The sequence below is a fragment of the Maylandia zebra genome, linkage group LG7 (genome assembly GCF_041146795.1).
Source record: "Maylandia zebra isolate NMK-2024a linkage group LG7, Mzebra_GT3a, whole genome shotgun sequence".
NCBI classification, from domain to species: domain Eukaryota; kingdom Metazoa; phylum Chordata; class Actinopteri; order Cichliformes; family Cichlidae; genus Maylandia; species Maylandia zebra.
In genome coordinates this window covers 52,136,480-52,162,539 of record NC_135173.1, presented here as the reverse complement: position 1 = coordinate 52,162,539, position 26,060 = coordinate 52,136,480, and the positions used below count along the sequence as shown (strand labels likewise).

Below are 26,060 nucleotides of genomic sequence, written 5' to 3'. Positions count from 1 at the left end.
TTAATTACTAAAAAAATCAAGCAAATACAATAACATTCCCAGCAAGAGTCATTTCTAGCTTCTTGTACCAAAATAAAATTATGTAACATCATTCAACTTCATTGAATAAGTTTATATTTCTAGTTTTAGTTACTTAAAAAATACAAAGCTACATTCAAGAATTGATAAAAGATTCAGTGGCATTTGGACCCTTACCAAGTTATATGAAATGGAAAACTGTTACTGATGTAATTGAACTGTTGTGGTTTTGCTTTGGTATTTAATATTTCGATTGGAGACTATGTAAGTCATTGTTAAAATGGTTTTCAATTAAAACAAAGTTTAATATTATTTAAATTATGATATCAATATTTTGCAGCTTACCTTTAGTCATTGCTAGCTACTTCTAGCTACTTCTAGGAAGTAGCTAGAAGTAGCTAGCATACATAAAACATGTCTTCCCTGATGGGTTTGTTTGTTGCTGGCTGTTGAACACAGGATTTTGAACACATTTCTCATTAGCAGCTGGAGGTTGTCAGGTGTTTGCTGACTGGTCTAGGCCTTTAATGTGTTTTACAGAAATTTAGCAGCTGAGCATCTTTGAGATTTCTGCTCCTATCCTCAAACATTTATTTGTGCCCTTGACAAAACCCTTTAACCCTTGTTAAGCTATTCTTATTAAGAGTAATGTTTGATTTTAAAAAGGATGCTGGTATTTTATCAAGATATTATAACTGGATAAACCGAATAAAATGGCTCCCATTTTATAAATATATAAATCTGTCTGAGTTTTAATACTTTGCAAATGTTCCTCTTAGTGAACTTCAGTTTAACACATATGTTTTTAATAGTTTTATTTATTTATTTATTTATTTATTTATTTTGTCCTGTACGGAGTTCTTAATAGTTTCATGTTTTGTATTCTTCTCACCAAAGAATTTCTTATGTTCATAATCAGATTTACATTCAAAGGTGTGAATTTGTATCAAGATGTAGTCAAAAGTGGCTCTCACCTGGCAGGTACCTCGATGTTGGAGATGGCGTAGAAGTACTTGAGTAGGTTGTCTCTCTGGACATAGGTACCTCCGAGGGCAGGCCTGAGCAGCCTCAACCTAAGGTTGGTGAAGGTGAAGAAGTCCTTCAGTCCCTTCATACTTTCCATTCGGGCGTACAGGTTGTCCATGTTCTGTAGCCGAGGTCCAGCAAACACAGCAAATCGTGCCCGCACCTCAAACTTCACATTCTTTTCAGCCTTGGAGCCAACCCAGCGCGAGTACTGCTCAGTGCAGATGACCCGTGTGATGTTAGCAGGTGAGAGATCGCGCACTTGTTTGGGTGGCATGTTGAATGCATCCAGACAGTCGTCGGCATAGAACTGGTAGGGCTGCCAGGAGCGTCCGTGGTCCATGGACTTATCCAGAGCCATGATCGTAGGGCGGCCATATTCAAAGGAGATCTGGATATCGTCTGTGAGCTCCAGACTCTTGTTCCAGGACATGGTGACGTTGGCCAGCAGGGGCAGTGGGTGGTTTCGCCATGTTACTGTCTGCCAGTAGGTAAGTAGGCCGTTGCGCTCATTGTCCTGCATCAGCTGAGGAGGGTGGGCAAGGTCTGGATTTAAGGCATCGCACTCGTCACTACATAGGTATGGGTTCTCCTAAAAGAGAGATAAAGACAGACAGAAAGGATTTCATTCGGGGTTCGGGAATGACTCTAACAAGAGGAACAGTAATGAATACTTGATAATACAGTGCATATTCCCGAAAATTGCATTTTTATTAGATTACTGCAAATTCACATTGACACTGGGGCCCTTTGAGTCCCTTGGGCAGTTGTCTGCTTTTCTCTTCTGGTCATCCAGCCCTAAATAGGCTCAGCAAATTCTCAATTGACAAGACAACAAAATGTCTTTGCTTTAAAAATGGATTTGTGGTCCCTGCAGTAGCTGCAGCCATCATTACTGCAACGGAAAATTATGTTAAGCTACGGATTTACAAATTCTATTCACAATCATCAGGATGTTCCTTTGTTCCCAGTACAAATGCTGATTCAAAAGATATTTATTTATTCCCACAATATCCACAGCTCAACACCAAAATCTTCCATATTATCCTCCCAAAAAAGACAAAAAGAGACGTGTATGGAGGGCCTTTCCAATGCACCAAGGGACAGAGAGCTTAAAAGTAAACTTGCCAAACAACACAACAGGAAGTGTGAAGGTCAAGAGGATCGTGCATCATCACTGTCTTTGCATAGACAGCAGAGTGCTGCTGCACTTTTAACTCCAGAGAATTGATCCTCCTCTTCTAGTGATGCCAAGACTTTCAAGTTGCTGCCCCTCTACACAACTAAAAGTCAACAGGATTAGTCACGCTGCTCACAGAGAGCTACAAGCCTCTTTACACCTGCAACGAGAAATGCTTCTGTAAGAATATCTCATACATCTCATCTTCCCTTGATACCAGTAAGACAAATTCATCTTCCACTTGTTTAGGCTTGCAAATTCTGAAACAACCCCCCAAAAAACAAAACATAATGAAAAAAACTCCAACAAAAAACATCAGGTCCATTACTACTTTATATACGTGATACAGCACGGCTTTCTCAGCATTGACAAATGTAATCTTTGGCTGGATTATGTTTGGGATCAGGGTTGAGTGAATGAAGTGCTATATTTAGTGTATGTACTGCAGCACAGTCACAGAGAGGAGGGTAAAGGGTGGGCTGCAGCTCCTGACAAGTGATTCCCATCTCTATGTAGATTTAGGCGACAAGGCTGTGCCTTCAGTTCATTTTGTATCAAGACATTTTATATATTAAACCAGACCACAGTCCTTTCCTAGCCCAATTTCTGACTGTCTACACATAACTATAAAATATATCAGTGCTATAGTCATTACACCAATGTTCTGCATGATCTGATATTCCAGCGAAAAGCAAATAAAATAGCTTGGCTTTAATCATTTTAGTAACTTGCCAAATATGTTAATTAACAAAAAACATGGTGTGATAAATGTAATTTCTAGGAGCCTAAGTTAGCATCAACTAACATTAAGAGTTGTCGCAACTCCACCAACTTTTCAAATAAGTTTTATACATCTTTAATTCCACAGATGCTGGCTCGTCATATTAAAACCACTGCAGAGGTTTCAGTGAAATTGATGCAGCTGACTGTTTTAAGCCAGCTGTCTGACATCCCCATCACCACCCAAGTAAAAATATTTACATAAGGAAATCCCACAGATCCGCAGCCATCTCTCTTGGTGCTTAATTTGCAAAGCTCAGCTCTCGTGCTGTTTGGATTGTTTTACATTCAGAAGGCTAACCATGCCCCCAAGATGCACTAATTAGACTGTTAGAGTTATGATTTTCTACAATATTTAGCTGAAGTCACTAATTGCATCAAATACAAATATCTTTGTATTATTTGACCAAGCATTCACTCTATTGCCCTCATATACTGTCTTCTTTCATTACACATCACTTCACATTTAAAATTCAACATGTCACAAACAATACATGTCAGTATATTGTATTTATATATTGAATGTGTGTTTAAATTTATGTCAGTATATTTATTTGTTATTTAAGTTTTTATGTACCTTGTGAAAAAGGATTCCCATAACAGCGTTATGTTTGCATAATTACAATAATGAATCTTCAGCTGTGTTTTCATCCTCCTCTCTGGTTTTCTCCACTCGTAGTAACTGATTGCAGTTCTACAGCTGATGTCATCCTTATTCTTTTATTTATTTGAAATCTGGCTGTCGTTCTGTGTTTTACCGCTGCGTGCTTAACAAGCTCTTGATGGACTAGAGAGTATAAATATCCCTCTTTTTTTCTTCCACCTCTACCGCCCCTGCTTCTCCGCTGCTTCCTCCCCTTTCTTCTTCTCTTTTTTCATCCTCCCATATTATTTTTACTTTTAGCGTTTGTGCTGTTTCTAATTGTAGTGTTTAAGAATGCACCAGCTCAACTTGAAATGTCATTTGGTAAAATAATAGTAATTAGGCTGAAAATAACTACTACAGGGAGAAAAAAAACATGTTTAGTTAAATAATTAGTTTGAAGATTTTCAATTATTATGCAGTAAAGATGGGCTGTTGTAAAGCAGACAAAGTAAGCTTTCATATTTACACCATATAGAAAATTCTTCAGCAAGGTACTGATTCTTTAGCATTTGACCTGCAAGTGAGATCCCAAAACTGGTAGGTTTTTAAAAATTATTTCAAATTTTAAGTTGTTGGACAGGTTTTTATGTGAGTTGGCAAACTGTACAAGAGTCTCGGTGCAATAAATGCAAAGGCTCAATTACCTTAAATGACCTTTAGTCGTTTTTAGGTGAAAATGGGGCCAATGAGAGAAGTTGTTGACAAAATGACCTCAGGGACCCAGAGGCAAAATATGGATTGAAATTAATAGAGTTGATCCACAGGGAGGCTTGAAAGACAACCTATAACCTTTTTAAAATTAATTTTGTATTTAGCCAGGACAGCCAAGCCAAAACAGAAGTGACATGTTATCTTTTATTTGTACCAGTTAGAGTCCAGCTGTGAGGTGATAAAGCTGTGGATTTATGTTTCCATATCCTTTAGAGCCTAAACCAGCTCTAATTAAGTGATGCTTCTCAATTAGTGAAAGCTGAGTTTGCTGATTTGATTAATAAAGGAACTTTCCATAGAAACACCAAGATTTTCAACCAGGAGCACCAGGTGTGTTTGTTAAGATATTTGTGGAGTTTGATGGACCAAACTCAATAGTTTTGGTTTTGGTATCATTTAGTTGAAGGAGGGTCCACAATTTGAGACAAAGACTTTTTTCACTGAGAAGATATTTTCAAGTGTGGCAAGTAGATAAAGTTCAGTATCATCCAGGTATAAGGGAATATTGTGTTTCTGAAAGCTAGAGCATGTATACTGAGAAGAGAAGAGGACCTGATATGGGTCCCTGGGGGTTGTTGCGTTTAGTGGAAGGTGGGGAAGAAGAACAGTTTCCTACTTGGACCTGTAACATCACATATCATGAGCCTTAACAACCAATGAGATGTTTTAACAATTTATCACAAGGATCTGCCATATTGTTTATTCTTGTATTAATTAGACCAAAAGAAAGAAAGAAAAAAACATTTTTCTCTTGATAATACCAATTTCTTGGTCCTGGCTAAAATTCAATGCACATATAATGTGTGTTGTTAAAATATTGTCAAAATGTAATGAATTTATTTATGCAAATATAGTAGTCATTCGATCAATTGAGATCTAATTACTTTTGGTGTAGCCATTTATCAAATTGTAGTCATGGCTACATGTTGAACTGAAAAAGTGTATTACACCATGGATAGAAGCCTTAATGTAGAGTAATGTAATGGTGCTGCTGCTTAAATTTTAACAAGGCTAAATTTGGTCGCCTGATGATTTCACCACAAATTTGTGTTTCGACGATCAAACACTGACCCTGCAGGGTTTAAAAGTTGGTTGTATAGAATTTGAAGGGGCGCTTGAACATCAAGATGACACAGCTGCTAACAAGCTTGACAGAGTTGGGTCTGAGGTGCAAACGTTTCATGGATATCTGAGTATTTGTAATATATTGAGAATACAGATGGAGAGTAGGAGAAGCGGTCAGAGAAGCTCCTTTGGTTCCCCCCCCCCCCCTACTAAAAAGAAATCAAGCTTTCTACAGCCACCTTTCAGTTCCATAAAGATTTTGGGTGGAGTATCACATGAAACAGCAGTTTCTTCTTTCTGTGAAAGCAGTACTGCACAATATTGATGAACCTTGCAAGTGCGTATCACGTGTCGCTGCTTCTTTGCATCTATTGCCAAGCCCTCTTGAATAAAGTCATTGGACTGCGCTACAGAAAAGTGAGCAGTCACTCAAGCTCACTCTAGTGGCCTGATAACAAAAGCAAAAGTTACAATCCTGCGAGGCTGAGATTATAAATCATCTGATTTATGGTGACAGTGCAGAGTGGGGAAAACTCCAAACATAAGCAAACGCTGAGCTGGTGCTGAGAGAAGCTGTATGGCACAAAAGACACTGTGCGGGATCATAATGCATGTGAAGACACAGCAGTGGTATCTTTATACCAGAAACTGCAGATAATCTATCTCTCTGCTCACTGGAGCAACATAGCAGCATTGTTCCCCATCTGATAACCCAATTATCTCTCTTTGCACTGACTCACATCAAGATCGCTGTCAGCGCAAACACACTTAAGATGATCATCTACAATGCTCATAAACAACTGCAACCAGAAAAAGTAATTAGGATCAGATGAAGAGGGTTATAGCGAGCCTCGGAGTGAGAGTAGCAGCTCCGTGGTGGATCAGCTGCTTCTGTGACCTTCAATCCAGACCCGTCCACACACGTGTTTACACACACTCAAAGTAAGATTAGTACGCCTGTTGTTCTGAGATGACCCTTGACCTACAAATCCGATTGAAAATGATCGCACTGTCACACAGTCCCAGATAGAGCACATATAGGTTAGCTCCTGAAGTGTACCGGTGATAGCATTTCCTGTTTTGTCTGACACAGAAAGCATGTGAGTACCAGACAACATGAGGGAGTCATTACAGTATTTTACAGCATCAGGTCGAAAGCGTTCGCCAACCTCCTCCGACCTCAGCCGGCCCTTTAGGATTAACTAGTCTGGAGGTGATATGTACTGTAATAAGCTGGAAGATTTTATCCCCCGTGAGAGACTTACATGAGGTTATGTTTAAGCCCTTTGTCTGCCCGTGTCCTCCTTATTCCACCTCCTTATTCCCCAGCCAGGCTCAACATACATACATACATGTATATATATCACTATATTCCAGGATACACACACACACACCAGCAAACACAATCTTTTCCCTCACAGAAGCACACAGACACACAGATCCCAGCCAAATGCTGCGGCAGGTGGCCCGCACTGCTAAGCCCCTCCAGCAATTATCCTTACCGGGATCCCGTCTCCACGACAACAGCCGCCATGATGCCCCTGCCGTCAGTGGCTTTCTTGTTTTCACTCACAGGAATACAGTGAGATCCTAAATGATCATTAGAAATACCTCAAGTGCTAAAAATGTGGCTCATGCTACGGCTGTGTGCCTTGTTTTTGAACACATCAGGAGCGACGAAACAACTCTTGTTCTGTAAAGAAAAAGAAAAAGTCCACCATCCATTCACAAAGAAGTATGCAAAAAATTTTCCTTTACATTTCTGTCCCTTCCTTTGCTCTTATGACTAGTTGTGTTCCCAAGAAATATTTTCTGTTGCCACCTTTCTCTATCACGCTGTCTGCTTTATTTCTACCTCCACTTATAGAGGTTTCCACAATACATTGCTAGCGAGGGGAATAGAGGTACCGACCCTCACTCAGAGAACGCAATTTATTTTATTTTGGAGAAACATCAAATGAAATGGCCCTCCCCATTAAAAAGGGCACAGAGGGGAAGAGAAAGAGATATTGCTTTTTCACTTATAACGTAATCTTTTATTTTGTTGGAAGCTTTTCCATCATGCTGCAAGTTCTTGTTACCCTGGATGGAGACAGTACATCAGTATTTGTGTGTGTGTGTTGCCAGCGAGCGTACGTAACTGTGTATTTGTACATGTAAAGGATTACAAACCTTTTACTTTACCTGAAAAAGTGATTATCCGCTTGCTGGAAAATGTCATGCTGGGTGCAAAACAGCAGTTGGCAAGTGTAAAAGTGTCTTAGGTGTGTGTTTGTGTGGGCGGGTGTTGTTTATGTCTGTGTGCGTGTATTCGTGTGCATGTGTGTGCGCAGGCAGGAAAAAGTAAATGTTTACTGTAGGCATGTGTGATTGTGCATGAGGAGGAGGAGAGAATAAGAAGGACCAAGCGGCGACACCACGCTGATCTGAAGCAGCAGCAGAGCTTTTCCTGTTCAAATTACCGCAGTTGAACCAGCACGAGTTTTATTAGCAACTTATCTTAGAATTCAGGCAGTGCTTATAGCAGATCCAAAATATCTGGCAGAGTTACTGTTGTCTCCAAGTGTAGCGATTAGATGGATTCAGGGTCCGTTGTAAAATCTAAACCAATGGTAGTTGAGATGTAGGTAAGGTAAGGCAGAAGAGATGAGATGTGAACTGTGCAACAGAGATCTTTATATCATTTTCTTTACCTTTTTGTATTTTTTAAATATTGCACTAGCAGTTTATCTCAAATGCAGTCTGCAAACACAGCTGAATTCACAGTTGACAATTTAAGAAAAGCATTAAAACTCATATAACAGAATCAGACATATCATGTCCAGTGTTGGTCAAGTTACTTGAAAAAAGTAATCAGTAACTAATTACTGATTACTTCCCCAAAAAAGTAATCCCGTTACTTTACTGATTACTTATTTTCAAAAGTAATTAATTACTTAGTTACTTAGTTACTTTTTAAAAACACGATTTACAACCTGAAGAGGTGATAAAGTGATAGATCTTTCAGCCCAATTCTACTTTTTCTACATAATCCATCATACAAAATGTAATCAAATGGAAAAGTCTCTTTTTTTTAACTTGTTTTATCAGTTTTAATCTTTTAACTTTATGCATCAAGCAAAAATTTAATTATATGCAACATTGTCTGACTTGAATAAATTAGTTTAACATTTAAACCTATTTTCTACACATTCCAGCACATAAAATAAAATATTTTTTGTGTTTACACTCACTCTTTCAAATAGATGCAAGTAAAACACAGCAGAAAATAAATAAAGTCAAAGACTAGCGGTCCTATTGCTCTATTTTCACCTGTAAAGCAGGACTGCGGTAGGCGGAGGTTTACCCTGGTGCAGGTGTGCCGTGGTCAGTTGAAGAATCCGCGAGTTTCTCTGTGAATTTCCCATTATGTCGTTGCGCACTCGGTGCTTGCTTGGAAGTTTAGGGGGGTTTTTTCGCTGTAAAAAAAAGTTACTTGTAACGCGTTACTGACCATCTCTGATCATGTCTAACTTGCCTACACTGACAGCTATGAGTTGAGAGTTGGCGCACCGGTTATGCTAATGGTGGCTAACCTCAAGTGGGGATGAGGGGTGGGATATAGAAGTGTGGCAAGCTTTTATGTCACACCTCCAAGTATTTTGTCATGACAGCTTTACAATCTTTGGCCCACTGCAACTGACACTGACGGATCACTTGAGGTAGGTCCCCGCTTCTTTCTCGGATCCCTCTTAAGCTGCATGAAGTTTTATTTTAAAGATGCAGACAGTTGTTTGTAGATTTTGTTTAAAAGACAAAGATAATATTGTACTTGCACTTGTATGCTTTGTTAGGAACTGAGAATGAATCCATTAAAAATACATTGTATTGTAGATGATGGGGCAACAAACTACAGAGGCTGATATAGAAAATGCAATTCTGTCTGATTGTGTTTTATGTCTGTGGCTAGAGATCGGCCACATTTGTAGTATGCCAAAAAGTGGAGGAAAATTTTAATTACACATTAAAATTGGACATGCAACCCTGCTATTTCTGGACAGATGACAACGCGCCAACTAAACAACAACAGCTGGTTATAAGCTAACATTACGCCAGCTAACGTTAGGCTTGAGTGTCCTAAGAATCACACTCTCACTCCAATGCACAGTTTGAATAATTTCTCATCTTTTATGAGAATTTGTTCTCTAAGTGTCTGAGTCCAACAAAGTTTCATTAGCGCAGCAAAAACAGCACCGCTTACCAGCATAAAATTCAAGACATCCTCACCCCTCACCTCAATATCAATGTCATTGGAGAGTATTGGACTGCTTTCACAAAGTTTCTTCTTCTCTTCCAGGGTAAATAGACATGGATGTTTTCACCCACGATATTGACAAGTAAACTTTGTGAGGTAAACAGCCTGACAGCATAGCCAGAATGCAAAAAACTCAGATCAAGTCTGAACTTACTTTGCTATCTCGGTTCTACAGATGAAAAGCAGCCAGAGTTTTCGAGAAGACTTGAGGGTAAAAACTGAAAATATAGCAAAGTATTTAATTGACACATATCCATTTTTAAAATATAATGTTTAGAAAAATTGTTTTTTTACACAAACAGTAATATAGTGAATCTATCTGTTATGGGATGGAATCAAAATTAAATATTTCTTATCTCGCTTGCTTGCCTAAAACATGTTTGTCCTACAGCAGCCACTGTAGCTAGAATGATACACTTGAATTGAAATCTACTGACAACTGGTGGTCGAATTTTACAAACTGTACCTTTAAGTCCTTTAAACTGACTTTTACACCTAATTTAAAGTTGGCTTATCCCTCCTTCTTCTTGTGCACATCTGCACTGCTTCCTTGTTGCTATATTTAAATCACTTCCTGGAACTCGTTGCTGTTGTTGATGTTATGTTTTTTTAAAAATTCATGGGTCGTTCTTTGTGAAGTCAACCCCGAGAGTCAGACTGTCAAGACTAATGTAGGCATCTGACAGAGAACATTAGGCAGAAGCGACCTGAACTGCATGTGCCATCCTTCCATCAAATCTTTTAGGCAGCAATAACATAAAGTTTGCTCACCACCAGTCCTATGTCCTGTGACTTTAAAGACAACCTTTTTGACACACTGGAGTGATCTAAAAATAGAAAACAGTGAACTGCTACCCAAGAAGACTGCCTTGAAGGGGACATCAGCCAGATTTAAAAAATGTCTGTTTTTTTTTTTAATCTTTTTGAGCAGAACTGTGCATCTTTTTCTTCTGCACACTTTTTGAACTGAGGAGCTGCGCTAAGAGAAATAAATGTCAAACTCTGGTATTTGTAAGCCTGGGCGTCCTCATACTTTCAATCTTTGCTTTTGAAAACACTTTAGTCACTACTTCTCCCTTATAGATTTTTTGGTAAACCAAGATGATCCGTGTTCACAGCTTCACTGAAAACCTTAATCTGAAAACTTCTTATATGCACCTCAAATCATCCTGAAAGTTAGCACAGGAAGTATGCTCGTGTGCAAGTGCGGGAAAGCGATGCAGGAGAGTGGAGGGTTGCTTTTGATTTTAAAGGCTTTTAGGAAGTTGACATCAAACTATTTGTTTGTTTTTTTTTTGGGGGGGGGGGGGGGGGGGGGGGAAGGGTGCTTTGCCTTAGTGTAAGAACATGTGGATTGTAGTGAGAGCCGGGGGGCCAAAAACTCTTCAAATCAAAGGAAATCATACCAAGTACTTGTCAATAGGCTGTTCCAGGGGATATCTGTATTTTCTCTGTCTGTTCTGATAGATTCTGATACACTGAAGCGTTTGGACAGCTGCAGGATGCTGCATCCTTGCCCTTGTTTGAATTTTCTAACCCAGACTTTTAAAGGATCCTCCTTACACTGTTGCCACTCAATCTCTTGTACACTGGACGGATACATGAAAGCTTCTTGCATTCGTAGTAGTATCCCCACTCAACACATCCCTCAGTACTAAGCATTACTCCTCTCCACACATCCTGATAGGTTAAACAAGGTGTTTTGCTAAGTTCACCTCAGACTGTCTAAGCCCTGCAGCCAATCCCTCTTAGTTTCACCTCAGTCAGGGATAAATCTCACTTATAACTATCCTCCCGTTCTGCCAACACATCTAAACACTCTCTGATCACTTTCAACTGTGTCCTAATGGGGGAAGCAAGCCATGCCATTACATCACCGCACCCTCCCCCTCCTGCCTTGTTTGTATAGTCACACTCTGTCATTCTCTTTAGCTGTCCGCTCCCTTCTCTCTCTCTTTTCCCTTCGATAATTATGCCCCTGCGCTGTCAAAGCTGCTCATGCTGTGCCCAAATTCACCTCCATGGGTGTATTATTAGGACAGTGGCCACCTGAGCTATCTTTCACCCCCAGGGAGGCTGACTGACGATGGCCCACTGCTGGATGTGGGTGGCCCTTTTGCGCAGCCTTGAAGTCCCGCTGCTGGGCAGGGCAAGCCAGCCGGGCCTGGCATGGCTACACTGGGCAGGGAGTATGAAGTATGGCCATAGGCCCAGTCTGGGATGCACTGATCCACGCTACCAGCTGCCATCTTCCTCCCCTTCCTGCATGCTCCCTTTCCGCTGCTGCGCGGCTTCTCTCTCTTATCATGTCTATTTTTAGAGCTGGCAGATTTCTACCTTCTAAAATGGGCAAATGTGTTTTGAAACAGGAAGGTGTGTGTGCGTCTGTGCGCGCATGTTTTTTGTGTGTGTCTTTCTTAGACATACTAGTGTGCACTGTTGGCCAACTCGTGCACGTTTCATGCAGCCCTGCTGGTTCACTGTACATTCCAGTACACATGCACGCTACCCATTTGCATTCAGCTGCTCTATGTTCTCCGCCCCGAGGGAGAGCGTTGATTGAAGGTTTTGGTTCAAAACCGAGAGACAAAATAACAAACAACAGTACGGTGAGACCTCTTTGAATGCTACATTGTTTTTTAATATATATCAACACCGTGTGCATTTAGTGTTGATTTCATCTATCTGCTTAGCTAAGCTTGGATCATTATTACTTCTTCTTCATTATTACCTATCCACCAGTACACCGTGCTGCCTCAAATCTCCTTAGACCATCGCCCCTCGACTGCAAGCTACAACTCCATAGCAGCTGCCGTACAGAGAAGCTACAAAGAGACTACTGAAGCTCCTAACACAGCACTAGTGACAGTAGCATCTTTGTCAAAGTACTTGGAAGCCCGTCATGTTGAAAGAAGCCAACATGCTGGCCTGTTTGGCGAAGGAGAAAGGATGCTGCATTCCCAGGGAACAAGAGAGATAAATAGAGTAGAAAAAATGCATCCCTGTGGAGATGGAGGGAGCAAAAAAAAACTACTGTAAACCAATGTGAGCGGGAGGGGGTGGACGGAGCTACAGCATGCCTCCACATCAAAACCCCAAAAGTAAATTCTCCCCCAGCTTTTGTTCTTTTACTACGACTGCTACATAGCAGTCGTAGAGTGAGAGAAGTGGAGGGGGGAAAAATTATTTTACATCTTCCGCAGTATGTCTGTAGTCTTATTAAGAGTGAGCTAGTGATGGGTCGTTCGCGAACGAAATGGCTCTTGGAGCCGGTTCTTTGACGTGAACGACGCGAGCCGGCTCCTTATCGCGAGCCGTCACGTGTTTTTTTTTTTTTTTTTTTCCTTTCTCTCAGCCTCTCTCTCGCACTTTTTTTCCGCTTCACTCTGCACGCGAGCCTTGTGCTTTACGCTGGGCAGAGGGGGAAGGGGCGGTAATTAAACTCAGTAGCACAGGAACAGAGCCAGAGAGAGAGAAAGAGAGGCAGGGACAACAACATTAGAAAGGTATAGTAATCATCCACAACTATTTTCGGTTGCAGATGATAAAGGATTGAGAAAGTTTATTCATGCAGGTCCATATGACAGAGAATATGCATGTTCTTTTAGTTTTCATATTATAATTTATATTTAATTGTGTTGTGGTTTGCAGGTGTTCTTTTCACTTTAAATTTGTGAAAGGAAAAAGCTGAAAATTTTAATAGTTAAAACTTGAAATGTGAATAGTTGATTTTTGTATTATATGATTTATTTATTACATTTTATGTGGAGTGAATAAATAAAAGTATATTTACAGTGGCCCCTAGAGACAAAGCACATACAAACTTCAAATCACGTACGAACTCTGAAGCATGTACAAACTCCAAAACACGTAAAAACACGTAAAAACTCCAAAGCACGTAAAAACACGTACAAACTCCGAAGCACGTAAAAACTCAGAAGCACATAAAAACTCAAAACACGTACAAAAGACAACAGAAGTGCTCCAGGATGCTGGGCGCAGTGTTGAGCCTTTGTTATCTTGTGGCTACACAAGCCAGCAAGTACCAACGACCGGATTTGCCCATACAGAAAAGAAATAGTAAAAACTTATATGTGATTACTCATGAAAGTGGCCACTTTCATGAGTAAATCATATAAGGCTTACATGATTTACTCATGAAAGTGGCCACTTTCGCATTACTTTCATACATTGTTTTAGTAAGTATCCAAAACATACAAGTTTCATTATATAATTTTTCAAGGGATCTTATATCTGTTTTCACACTTATATGCTTTTCATACAAGTTTCACACAAGACAGATACAAACTTTCTAAGATTTATATATATCTTTTCCATATGGGTGGTGTGTGGTAATAACAGGTAAATGAACTTTTTTTTAAATTATTTGAATATATATATGAGTGCCTGTGTATAAATACACAAACAATACACACATGCTTTCAATTGTGTAATTTAAGTGATCTAGTAGCTCTGCTTTGGAAGTTCAGTTCATGCTAGAAATGTGTTTTGGAGTTTGTACGTGTTTTGTCTCTAGGGGCCACCGCATATATTTATATATAAACATATATAAATAAAACCACTTGTTTTTACGTTAGTAATTCCTTTTGTGCATAATTTTATATTATTGTTAATAATAAATTAATTAAAGCAACAAAACAACCTGAAGAGCCGGTTCGGAGCCGAAAGAGCCGGCTCTTTTTAGTGAGCCGAACCGAAAGAGCCGGATCTCTAAAAAGAGCCGGAAATCCCATCACTAGAGTGAGCAGCTCTGCGCTTTGGGTGATGCTTTTTCTTTTTTTTTTCCAGAGTGCCCTGACTTTCTCTTGACTTGTGGGACTGCTGAATGAGTGAATGTAAATGTACACCAATTAGATAAGAAACTGGCTTTTCTGTAAAGCTGCCAAATCTGGAAGGGTGGGAGGGGAGAAAGAGGAAGAGGAAGAGGGGGAAGAAAAATATAGCACTTGCTTGAAAATAAATGATCTGTATCCTAATATCACTCAACCAATACCTGTTTGGCATGTGCAGCAGAAAGAAGCACAATATGATATCCCCGTGTTGGTGCTGTTCCTGGATTATTAAAATTAAGGTTCAGCATTGCAAGCGACCAATCACATTGTTGTGATGTCATTGTTTTGTGATGTGGAAACACCATCACGCCAGACCCTAACCCCTTAACTAAAGCCCTGTAAGCCTAACCCTAACCACGATCGCATCCTGACCTCAGTGCTCAGTGATTCTGTAGCGAAAATGAACAGATTTCATGGGTCATTACAAATCAGAATGAGGACTTAAAGTGATGACAAGAATATAGTCACGGTACAGAATTAAACCCGCTGTTCTGACATCCCTTGCTTCTTAAGTAAACTTTTATCTGACAGCTTCCCCACTCACTAAATCCCCATCTAATGCACTTAGAGGGGAGCGCTGCTTCTAAATCCCCCCACAACCACCGACGACCTGAGAAGAACAAGAACTTTCTGCTCTAAAGACCCAATCCGATGTGAAACTGCTGACTAAGGCCAGACTCCTTCCTGTCCCGCCCTCCATTCCTCTTTCTCTTTCTGTCTCATCTACCAAGCAACACCACTCTGGATCCCCGAGAACGAGAGACACGGGCCAGTCCTTGTAAGGAAGCCCATTAAGGCGTCCATCAATATTTCATCATTGCTCACTCAGAAACATAGTTATAGAAGTTTCCAGGCTGAGGCCATTAGGGGGCAGACGTCAATACGTTATGGCAGCGAGCAGTTCTCCTGACTTCTCTCTTTCCCCCCCCCGCCACACTCTTTCCACTAGCTATGTCCATCTCCCCTCTCAGGATAAGTCACATGAGAGGCTTCTCTCAAGACAACAGTGGTTTCCGCTGTTAAACAAATCATTAACCATTAGGTATCCGAAAACCACAGTATCCTCTGCTGCTCCTGTCAAATGACCCCTCCACCCCCCAAATGCCAGCCTATGTGGGAGGAAGGGAGGCAGACAAGAGTGGAGGGCTGTTTGCAAAATCGTCTTAACAACTAACAAGTCTCCAGTCACTCAGAATATAAACACCTAATTAACAGCATGACATGATTTTATAATGTGTTGTCGGCCGACCAACGCTCTGCGGAGACACTTGTTGTGAGATTGACTCAGGGCTGTTGAGACGGGTCTGGCACCCCCGGTACTGGCCCTGCCAGTGAGTGGACACTCAGCGACAGCAGGGCTGATCATCAAGAGGGTGAACTTGTCTCACACACGCACTCAATACACACACACACACACACACACACACACACACACACACACACACAGACATACATACACGTGCTGTGAGTCAAATCATGAGTCAAACCTCAGATATAAAACTTTCCACGGAAGAGGCGGGAGGAAGCTTAATTTCATTCGTACGATTTTATAACCCTTATTTCTAATTATTACACCTACATTAGTTGGGAGTAGCCTCCAGGCTAAAGTGTGTTAAATACTGCTGTAGCAGACATTTTAACGAGTTTTCCTGCAGCTCACCCTTTAGTGTCCTTGGAACTAAGGTCCCAGTGTATGCATTTTACCACAGGAAATGCGAGCCCCTCTAGAAGCCCTAAATTAAACCGGACACCAGGCTGGCAAGTCCATACTAATGTAAACAACACCTTTAGGTCAGTCCCCAGTCATTGCACTTGTGTCGTTCCTTTCGGGTCCCTGGGGCTTTTACAGTGTGAATCCTGCTCTGACCTTAGTTAGAAATGCCTGTCATTACTCTTTTACGCTTCAGCCCTGTGAGCTGGTGATTTCCAAACTAATAGTTTCAACTTTTATTTCAACACTTTTAGGTGCATTTCATTCAAGACCAAGGCTACTGTGCATGTGGCCCATGTGTTCCTGGTCACTATTTTTTTTACCACTTTGAAACATTATTATTACGATATCCTACATTTTAAAGTCACTAATAAAAGTGAAACATATATGATACAAGCCCTGACATGGACTCACCAGAGTGCAGAACCTCTCCGGTGGCCTTCCACATGTGATCCCAGGCGGATCCACCTTGATCCGCATAAAGTCTTTCATGGACCTAGGTTTTGGCTGGCAGGCGTAATGCTCCCACACCGAGCCCTCGTCCGTGCTCACCAGGGATTTGCACAGTTCGTACTGGCCCAGAGTGGAGGCCAAGCAGCGCAGCAGCAGCAGCAACACAGCCTGAAGGAGCATGGCAGGCTGGGGGGGTATTTGGAGAGGGGTCCGGCACAGGGTGAGGGGGCCACGGAGCTCAGAGGACAGGTTACGAGCATGGAGCGATAATCATAGGGAACGAGTGCACATCCCTACCACCATACTGCTGTGTTTGGAATGGAGAGGTCAGGGTAAATTGACATCACCTGCCTCCAGGTTTATTAATTCCCCAAAACGAAACACTGAATCGGCAGCTTTCTCTCAGCGTTTCTCGTCAGTTATTGGCAGCCCCAAAGAGGAAAGGAAAGCAGGACACTTCACTGTTTTGATGGCTGATTTCCTGAGGAAGATGGGCAGTGGGCGTGGGGGTGGATAATGTTACGGAGAGGAGTCTCGGCATGCACTCTAACCATAGTGTTGCAGGGAGTTGGGTGGGAGATGTTTGCGCGGATCCATGTCTCACAGAGCGGTGTCCTTCAGGGAAACGGCGGAGCTAGTTGGAGAGGATGGAGGAGAAGTTGATGCGTCTCCAGATGTATCCATTGGACATTTCAGATTTGTTGAGCTCTTCCGATTGTCCTGGAGGTGAAATGGGGGGCATAAATAATAGGTTAATACCTGTGTCCGCAATTTTTCGCATTCTTAATTTCACTGCAAATAAATACACGTGGCATTTGACAGGACTATGCTCGATAAAACTTAAGTGCCCGTCTTCGAAATGTCATTTTTATAGTAACGTTGAGCTTTTAATTCGCGGTGTCAGATTAAAAATGCAACAAATCCCACTGATTTACTCTGGAAAACATCACAACTGCCCCCAAACTATGAAAACATTTAAAGTGAATATATGCCACGAACAGTTAGTTACAAGGAGTTTGTTTTACATACAGCCAGAATATCTGAGTGTTAAAATAAAAGAAAGAACAGAAAAAAAACGCCACACCGCGTGGATAACCTTATGCGTAAAAACACGTGCTGCTGCCGGGTGCCGCCTGTGCGTGTGTGTTTTTTTGTATGTGTGTAAGAGTTGTTTTTGCTCCAATACCGGCGACAGAGAGTGGACTATACAGATGGTAATAACTGCACTGCAAGAAATATCCGTCGGCAAGAGGTATTTAATAGCCCAATATAATCTGTTTACTTTATGACCCGGCAAATGGTGCAAAAAATAAAGAGTGACTCATCCACAGTCTAGTTCAAGAACGTTCTTCAGCGTAGTGTCATTTCATTTATACTTCATCAACCTCGGGCCTATCCAAAATTCAGCTTTGCTTCAGCACATCAGTAACTGGTGTGATAATAAAGTTCCGGAGAAACAAACTGCTAATTGAGTTATTCGCTAATATAAATAAATAAACTAATATTATTTGTATTAACTATGTTTCCATTTTAGGCCGAGTAAATGAATAGCTACTCATGATGATTTCCCCCCCCTTTTTGCAGCGTGGACTCACTGCTTATAATCCGCCCGTCATCCCACACCAAAGGAAGTCTGGTGCTTAAACAGCCTATCCCATGCACACCCGGTGACTTACTTCACTTGTCAAGTGAAGTCGCCAAAGCTGTTTCCCGGCCCGGCACTGGCAGTCTCGCAGGGGTGTGTCAGTTTCTACAGTAGTGCATCCTTCCGTGGAGCATCACTCCAATTTTACATATATATGTATGTGTGCGGGCTATAATGCACGCTCAAGAATGAATGCATCAGCGCGTTTGTCTAAAGCAGAATGAATTATGCTGCCAGTCCCCCCGAACATCCTGAAGTGCTCCGGATATTGTGGAGGCTACAACTCATCAGCAGCTCTCCGGTGCTTGTCTGACTTCGCAGAGCTTTCGCAACAAACGCATCCCGCTGTGAAATGCTTTAATCAGATAAAACACTTACTTCTGACATGCATCTGTCGGGCAGGTCAGCACTTTGCTCGGAGTGCGTGCACGTCCACCCCCCCTGTTTGGCCAAAAAAAAAAAAAAAAAAAATCCCCTTTACCATCCAGTGTACTCGTCCCCCGCCGCGGTCCTCACTGTACTCCCGTTATCAGCCGGCTCGCTGTTTGTTTGGTTTCTTTTTCTGTTTTATTTCTTTTTTTCCCCTTTTTTTGCCGTCCGACGGATACTTTTTGATCACAGCGTAGATGGCTGCGCACGGTAGATCGGTGTCCTAGATCTGGAAACGGCTGCGAAAACAGGACTGAAATCCAGCGTCAAGGAGTATCAAAAGTATAAAATATTGAGTTTGTGAAAAAAAGGCTTGTGCCCGCCCTTCTTCCCCTCCTCTCCACTTCCTTTTCCCACTTTTACAAAGCTCGGGTTTACCCGGGATGCTCAAGGGCAGAAAGAAAGAGAGGAGGAAAAAAAAGGCTTTATGGAAAATATCTCCCTCCCTCCTCTCTCTCTCTCTCCCTCTCTCTCCCTCGGTTAATGCCTGGGCTAAATCCTTTTACCATCACTTTCAATCACTATCTGAGCTTTTATCTGCTCCAGCCCTGCTGCCTGAACCGGGGCGGTGCAACTTCTCCTATCCGCTCCAGCTCCAAACTGTTCCCCGTCAGCTCTGATCAGCACTCCGCTCGGCTTTAAAGGAGCAGCCGGAGAGAGAGGTGGGGGTCCCGGTGGTACCGTAGCCTTTACCTCCGACCTTATCCGTCCAGATTTGTGAAGATAACGTCATCTATTCTTCTGCCCGCGCTGTTTATCAGTTTATTCAAAATAATCTCCCCCTTCCCTTCAAAAATAGGTATTCCCGCAGTACTCCTGACGGGACTTGTAGTGCCGGAGAACGTTGTGACCCTATCCCACTTTGTTGAATTATTTATCATTATTCCTGAACCGCAAAATCGCCTTAAATTTACTTGTGAGGTTCAGTAACAGCAATTTTAATTTTAATGTTTTGCAAAGATATTAGGATGACTTCTGCATGTGTCTGCAGTAACTGCAGCATGTGGTGCCTGTGTGCACTGCATCGAAGTACTTTGATAAACGTGAGGTACATGTAGTTAGTTTCCTTACACTGCTGCGCGTGTGTGCGCGCCCGCGCAGTGATGTGTAGTGCTTTTGTCCTGTCCATGGTCCTACTGTGAAACAGACTCTTTAACTTTTCAAGCAGTGAATGTGTTTTTTTGACTCAAGGTTGTGTGACTTTCACCTGATGTATGCTGTTAGACTTGAGTCAATCAACAGTATAGAAAAAAAAACACATCAGTACAGAAACAAAACGAATCCAGTTCTCATAATCATAACTGTGCACCCACTTACACAGCATGGCATCCATTAAAGGAGCAATGTGTTTTTTTTTTCTTCAAAGCAGTTTAAAACATTTGAAAGTTGACTAAAAAAAATATCATCAGAATGTGAAGAACAACTATGGTGCTACACTAATTATCAAAAGTATTTCCTTGTTTTTTCTAAACACCAAGTCTCTGTGGCTTTTAAACCCCAAAACACGCTGCGCCAAAAATCGGTCCACCCCAAGGATCGGGTCCTCCGACACAAACAGAGTAACATAGTGTACGCTGTTAAGTGCCAGGAGGATTGCCAGGATTTATACATCGGGGAAACCAAACAACCTCTGGCGAAACGGACGGCACAACACAGAAGAGCCACCTCATCAGGCCAGGACTGCAGTCTATTTACACCTACAGGCCAGTGGACACTCTTTCAAGGATGAGGATGTACAAATCCTGGACAGGGAGGAACGCTGGTTTGAGCGCGGAGTCAAGGAAGTCATTTATGTGAAAAGGGAAAGACCATCTCTGAATCGAGGAGGGGCTTTGATCAGTCATTATGCAAATGTACTGTTTATAAGATTGGGGAAACCTGCAGTCAGCTGAGACTGAAGAAGTCACTTGGATGAGTGACGAAACGTTTCTCCCACAAAACGCTACGTCCAGATGAACAGAATCAACTTTCTGGAGATTTACTTTCCTGGATGATTGAGAATGCATCAAGACATCATTACAAAGGCGTTTTATCGGGTTGTGGTCAGGACTTTTTTTTGTTGTTGACCGTGTTATTCCTAGGCAGTGTTGGTCAAGTTACTTGAAAAAAGTAATCAGTAACTAATTACTGATTACTCCCCCCAAAAAGTAATCCCGTTACTTTACTGATTACTTATTTTCAAAAGTAATTAATTACTTAGTTACTTAGTTACTTAGTTACTTTTTAAAAACACGATTTACAACCTGAAGAGGTGATAAAGTGATAGATCTTTCAGCCCAATTCTACTTTTTCTACATAATCCATCATACAAAATGTAATCAAATGGAAAAGTCTCTTTTTTTAACTTGTTTTATCAGTTTTAATCTTTTAACTTTATGCATCAAGCAAAACATTTAATTATATGCAACATTTTCTGACTTGAATAAATTAGTTTAACATTTAAACCTATTTTCTACACATTCCAGCACATAAAATAAAATATTTTTTGTGTTTTCACTCACTCTTTCAAACAGATGCAAGTAAAACACAGCAGAAAATAAATAAAGTCAAAGACTCAGCGGTCCTTTTGCTCTATTTTCACCTGTAAAGCAGGAGCAGGGTAGGCGGAGGGTTACCCTGGTGCAGGTGTGCTGCGGTCAGTTGAAGAATCCGCGTGAGTGTCTCTATGAGTTTCCCATCACGTCGTAGCTACTCGGTGCTTGCTCGGAAGTTTAGGGGTTTTTTTCGCTGTAAAAAGAAGTTTTCTTCCCACGCACGATGGACGCTAATGTTTTTGTCACTTTTTATGGAATCAAACTCAAAGTAAGGTCAGTACTTCCACACTTTAAACGCTGCACGCTCATACTCTCTCCCGCACTCGATATATTATCCATTGTTGATCTGCACACAGCTGCTGTCACCAACGTCGCACTTGCTTACGTCACTGTCATGAGACATTCTCGCAAAAAAAATCACGGTTTTAGTAACGCAGTAACGCAGCGTTCCTACGGGAAAGTAACGGTAATCTAATTACCGATTTTGCAATAGTAATCCCTTACTTTACTCGTTACTTGAAAAAAGTAATCAGATTACAGTAACGCGTTACAAGTAACGCGTTACTGCCCATCTCTGTTCCTAGGTTACAAAATCTGTCATCTTCAGGGTTAGACATAAACAACTTGCTTATCAGTGAAAGCGATTATCAGCTTCTCCTGCTAGCGCTGATTGCCAAGCTCAGAATGTTTATATCTTGGCAAGATGTGAAAGTTCAAGAGTGGTCACACCCAGCATCAGTAGTTTATTTATTTTTTATTCAAGTGGGTTTACAGGTCAGAAACACTCTGACCGTGGATAGCAGAAGTGCAACCAAAAGCCTCTGACTTTAAGAAAGTTGAAACTGGACTGGGAGATTAGGCCAAAAAATGTCAAGAGCAGTGAAACTTGGGGAGCTGGTGTGTAACAGAGGCAAATACTGTGATGTGACATATTCAAATCTCAAACAGAGACACTGCTGTTGGGACAGGTTTGCTGTGGTGCCATTTTTAGCTCACGTAGCATTTCTCCATATTTTACACAGCACAGCAGTGCCAAATGTAGCAAAACAGAACCCTCCACTAAGGTGATTTAGTGACTTTTCTTTGGTCTTATTCCACTCAGTGTTGTTTGATAGATCGGGATGTACCTCATAATTCATTCTAACATATGCAAACGGTTTATTTGGCATAAGCCTAAAGGTCCGTGCATCTGGAAACCACAAACATCAACGTGATATCATGATATAATGTTTTAGATCCACACATTTAAACTTCTTGTGTGATGCATTGGAGGTAATGTCTTGATGCATGCTCAATCATGACTGCAGGTTTCCCCAATCTTATAAACAGTACATTTGCATAATGAGTGAAACCAGCCCACTGAAGGAACAATGGGCTGGGAGGTCAGATCCTTAATCTTAATTATGCAAATTCTCATGACCATTGATCAAAGCCCACTGATCACTGGCCATGAGTACCATTCACAGAGAGCTGGGGAATGGCAGCTATCACAGCATTGTAAGATGGTGACAGATGTACCCTTAGGCCCCCTCCTCGATCCAGAGATGGTCTTTCCCTTTTCACGTAAATGGCCTCCTTGACTCCACGCTCAAACCAGCGTTCCTCCCTGTCCAGGATGTGTTCATCCTCATCCTTGAAAGAGTGTCCACTGGCCTGTAGGTGTAAACAGACTGCAGAGTCCTGGTCTGATGAGGTGGCTCTTCTGTGTTGTGCCATCCATTTAGCCAGAGGTTGTTTGGTTTCCCCGATGTATAAATCCTGGCAATCCTCCTGGCACTTAACAGCGTACACTATGTTACTCTGTTTGTGTCGGGGGACCCGATCCTTGGGGTGGACCAGTTTTTGGCGCAGCCTGTTTTGAAGCCACAGAGACCCGGTGTTTAGAAAAAATGCATCTCAAATGCTCCGATACTCCTGACACGTACGGGATCACTACAGGTTTTCGCTTAGGCAGCGGTTGTCCTTCTCTCCTGGATCGGCTGGAGCTTTCTTTTGGTCACCACATTTACTCTGGGCCTTCTTGATGTGCTGTTCTTCTGCCTCCCTGGCCGCTGTGTCAGTGGGGATGGTGTTCGCTCTGTGTTGTAGCGTCCTGATGACACCCAGTTATGCAAATGTACTCTTTATAAGGTTGGGGGAAACCTGCAGTCAGCTGAGACTGAAGAAGTCACTTGGATGAGTGAAGAAACGTTTCTCCCACAAAACGCTACGTCCAGATGAACAGAATCAACTTTTGGAGCCATACAATAATCACTTGTTATAGTACTCAGGTTACTTCTTTGTTTTTTGTTAATTGTGCACTTTGTTATGATTAACATTACCATTGTTTAGAAACTATACTTAAAAACTATACTTAAAAATCTTACTGTCATGCTTCTGAAGCAAATACAACTGTCAGGCAAGCAGCAACCTCCAGGGCTGCAAAATGAGAGCCAACCCAGAAGTGCCAAAAACTTTAGTTCCTCTAGTGGACACTTGGGGCTAGCTCCATGATAAGATGCCCAACTTTATAGCATTAAACGCTTGTTTACTAGATACTAAAATGTTCTTGGCCTTAATGGGTAAGTCCCCAACCTTCATGACAACTCCTCAGCGGGTGAGAAGTTGTCATGCTCCAGTATTCTTTCACCTGAATGCTGGATTTTGGGAATAGCAGATGAAATCCGCTTATTGGAGCAACCAGTATATTTATTTTTGGTGTCTTTCCAAGCATTTTAATGGGCGTTTCTGGCAAATATTATGGCTTGCTTTACACAAAAGTTTGTGCATTTAGTTTTGGTGGATGAAATTCTAGTGATTTTATTAGTCTGTTTACTTGTGCGGATGCAGCTTGCTAACAGAGCTTGCTAACCTCCAAAAAACAATAATGTCTAACTGAAAAAAGGCAACACTGTGACAGCCAAAACACTAAACTAAACACTACATTGAACCTTGAAAATGCAGGTACCTAAGTCAACGGGCTATGTCACGGTGGCTAAACATCTGCCTTCTTTTATGTCAGTGCACTTATGTAGCTCAGTTTGGGGAGACGGCAGAATTAGCATCAGTTTGATTTTGTGGATGTAAAGAACAACGACAATAACAGTGAAATGTAACTGGTGCCAACTACTGGTGGTCCATTCCGTGCAAAATAATCATTTTAACTGATGAGCAAAAAGATTTTTTTTTTAAAGTGTCCTTTTTTGACTTTCCCCCGCAGTTGTTATGCAAAAAGGTAACTGCGATTAACCTAAGTTGTCTGTCCTTGTTCTTTTATCATTTTAACAAATTAAATGGCTTGTGGTTAAAGTTAGGGTTTGCTTCAATTCAATTCAATTCAATTCAATATGCATAGCACCAAATCACAACAATAGTCACCTGAATGCACTTTAATGTGCCATTCATGCAGATAAAAAAAAAAATGACTCCAAAAGCAGAAAAATGACCCTCAATATTGCTTACTAGGGAAAGCAGTGGTTGTTAACCAAGACATGGCCGCAATTACTGCTGTTGCATGCTACAAACCTGCAATCTTGTTCTCTTTTAATGGTAGCTTATAAGATGGTGTAATGGTGGGCGGTAATAACCAGTCCTCATGAAGAACAGTGCTCTTTAATGAATTCAGCACAGACTAACATCCAAGGGATAGCAGTGACACACATCGGCTATCAACTAGTAGTGATGGGTCGTTCGCGAACGAAATGGCTCTTGGAGCCGGTTCTTTGACGTGAACGACGCGAGCCGGCTCCTTATCGCGAGCCGTCACGTGTTTTTTTTTTTTTTTTTTTTCCTTTCTCTCAGCCTCTCTCTCGCACTTTTTTTCCGCTTCACTCTGCACGCGAGCCTTGTGCTTTACGCTGGGCAGAGGGGGGAGGGGCGGTAGTTACACTCAGTAGCACAGGAACAGAGCCAGAGAGAGAGAAAGAGAGGCAGGGACAACAACATTAGAAAGGTATAGTAATCATCCACAACTATTTTCGGTTGCAGATGATAAAGGATTGAGAAAGTTTATTCATGCAGGTCCATATGACAGAGAATATGCATGTTCTTTTAGTTTTCATATTATAATTTATATTTAATTGTGTTGTGGTTTGCAGGTGTTCTTTTCACTTTAAATTTGTGAAAGGAAAAAGCTGAAAATTTAAATAGTTAAAACTTGAAATGTGAATAGTTGATTTTTGTATTATATGATTTATTTATTACATTTTATGTGGAGTGAATAAATAAAAGTATATTTACGGTGGCCCCTAGAGACAAAGCACATACAAACTTCAAATCACGTACGAACTCTGAAGCATGTACAAACTCCAAAACACGTAAAAACACGTACAAACTCCAAAACACGTAAAAACACGTACAAACTCCGAAGCACGTAAAAACTCAGAAGCACATAAAAACTCAAAACACGTACAAAAGACAACAGAAGTGCTCCAGGATGCTGGGCGCAGTGTTGAGCCTTTGTTATCTTGTGGCTACACAAGCCAGCAAGTACCAACGACCGGATTTGGTGTGTGGTAATAACAGGTAAATGAACTTTTTTTTAAATTATTTGAATATATATATGAGTGCCTGTGTATAAATACACAAACAATACACACATGCTTTCAATTGTGTAATTTAAGTGATCTAGTAGCTCTGCTTTGGAAGTTCAGTTCATGCTAGAAATGTGTTTTGGAGTTTGTACGTGTTTTGTCTCTAGGGGCCACCGCATATATTTATATATAAACATATATAAA

The 26,060-nt window shown here is 41.2% G+C and overlaps 1 protein-coding gene across 6 annotated transcripts in view; it reads right to left on the bottom strand.

Moving 5' to 3' along the window:
• The window catches only part of ntng2b (netrin g2b), a 78,232-nt gene extending 58,652 nt beyond the window's left edge, over window positions 1-19,580 (bottom strand). For 2 of the 6 annotated variants that reach the window (XM_014413552.3, XM_014413556.4), the window contains exons 1-3: window positions 18,761-19,579; window positions 16,699-17,457; window positions 993-1,636 (exon numbers count right to left, since the gene is read on the bottom strand). In XM_014413552.3, the coding sequence (XP_014269038.3) occupies window positions 993-1,636; window positions 16,699-16,917 (863 nt within the window). In that variant the 5' untranslated portion in view covers window positions 16,918-17,457; window positions 18,761-19,579. Of the gene's footprint in view, window positions 1-992; window positions 1,637-16,698; window positions 17,458-18,760 lie in introns of all 6 variants that reach the window. The other 4 variants (XM_014413555.4, XM_076886652.1, XM_023155198.3 and 1 more) reach the window with 3 other exon arrangements.
• Between the last annotated feature and the right edge of the window lie 6,480 nt (window positions 19,581-26,060).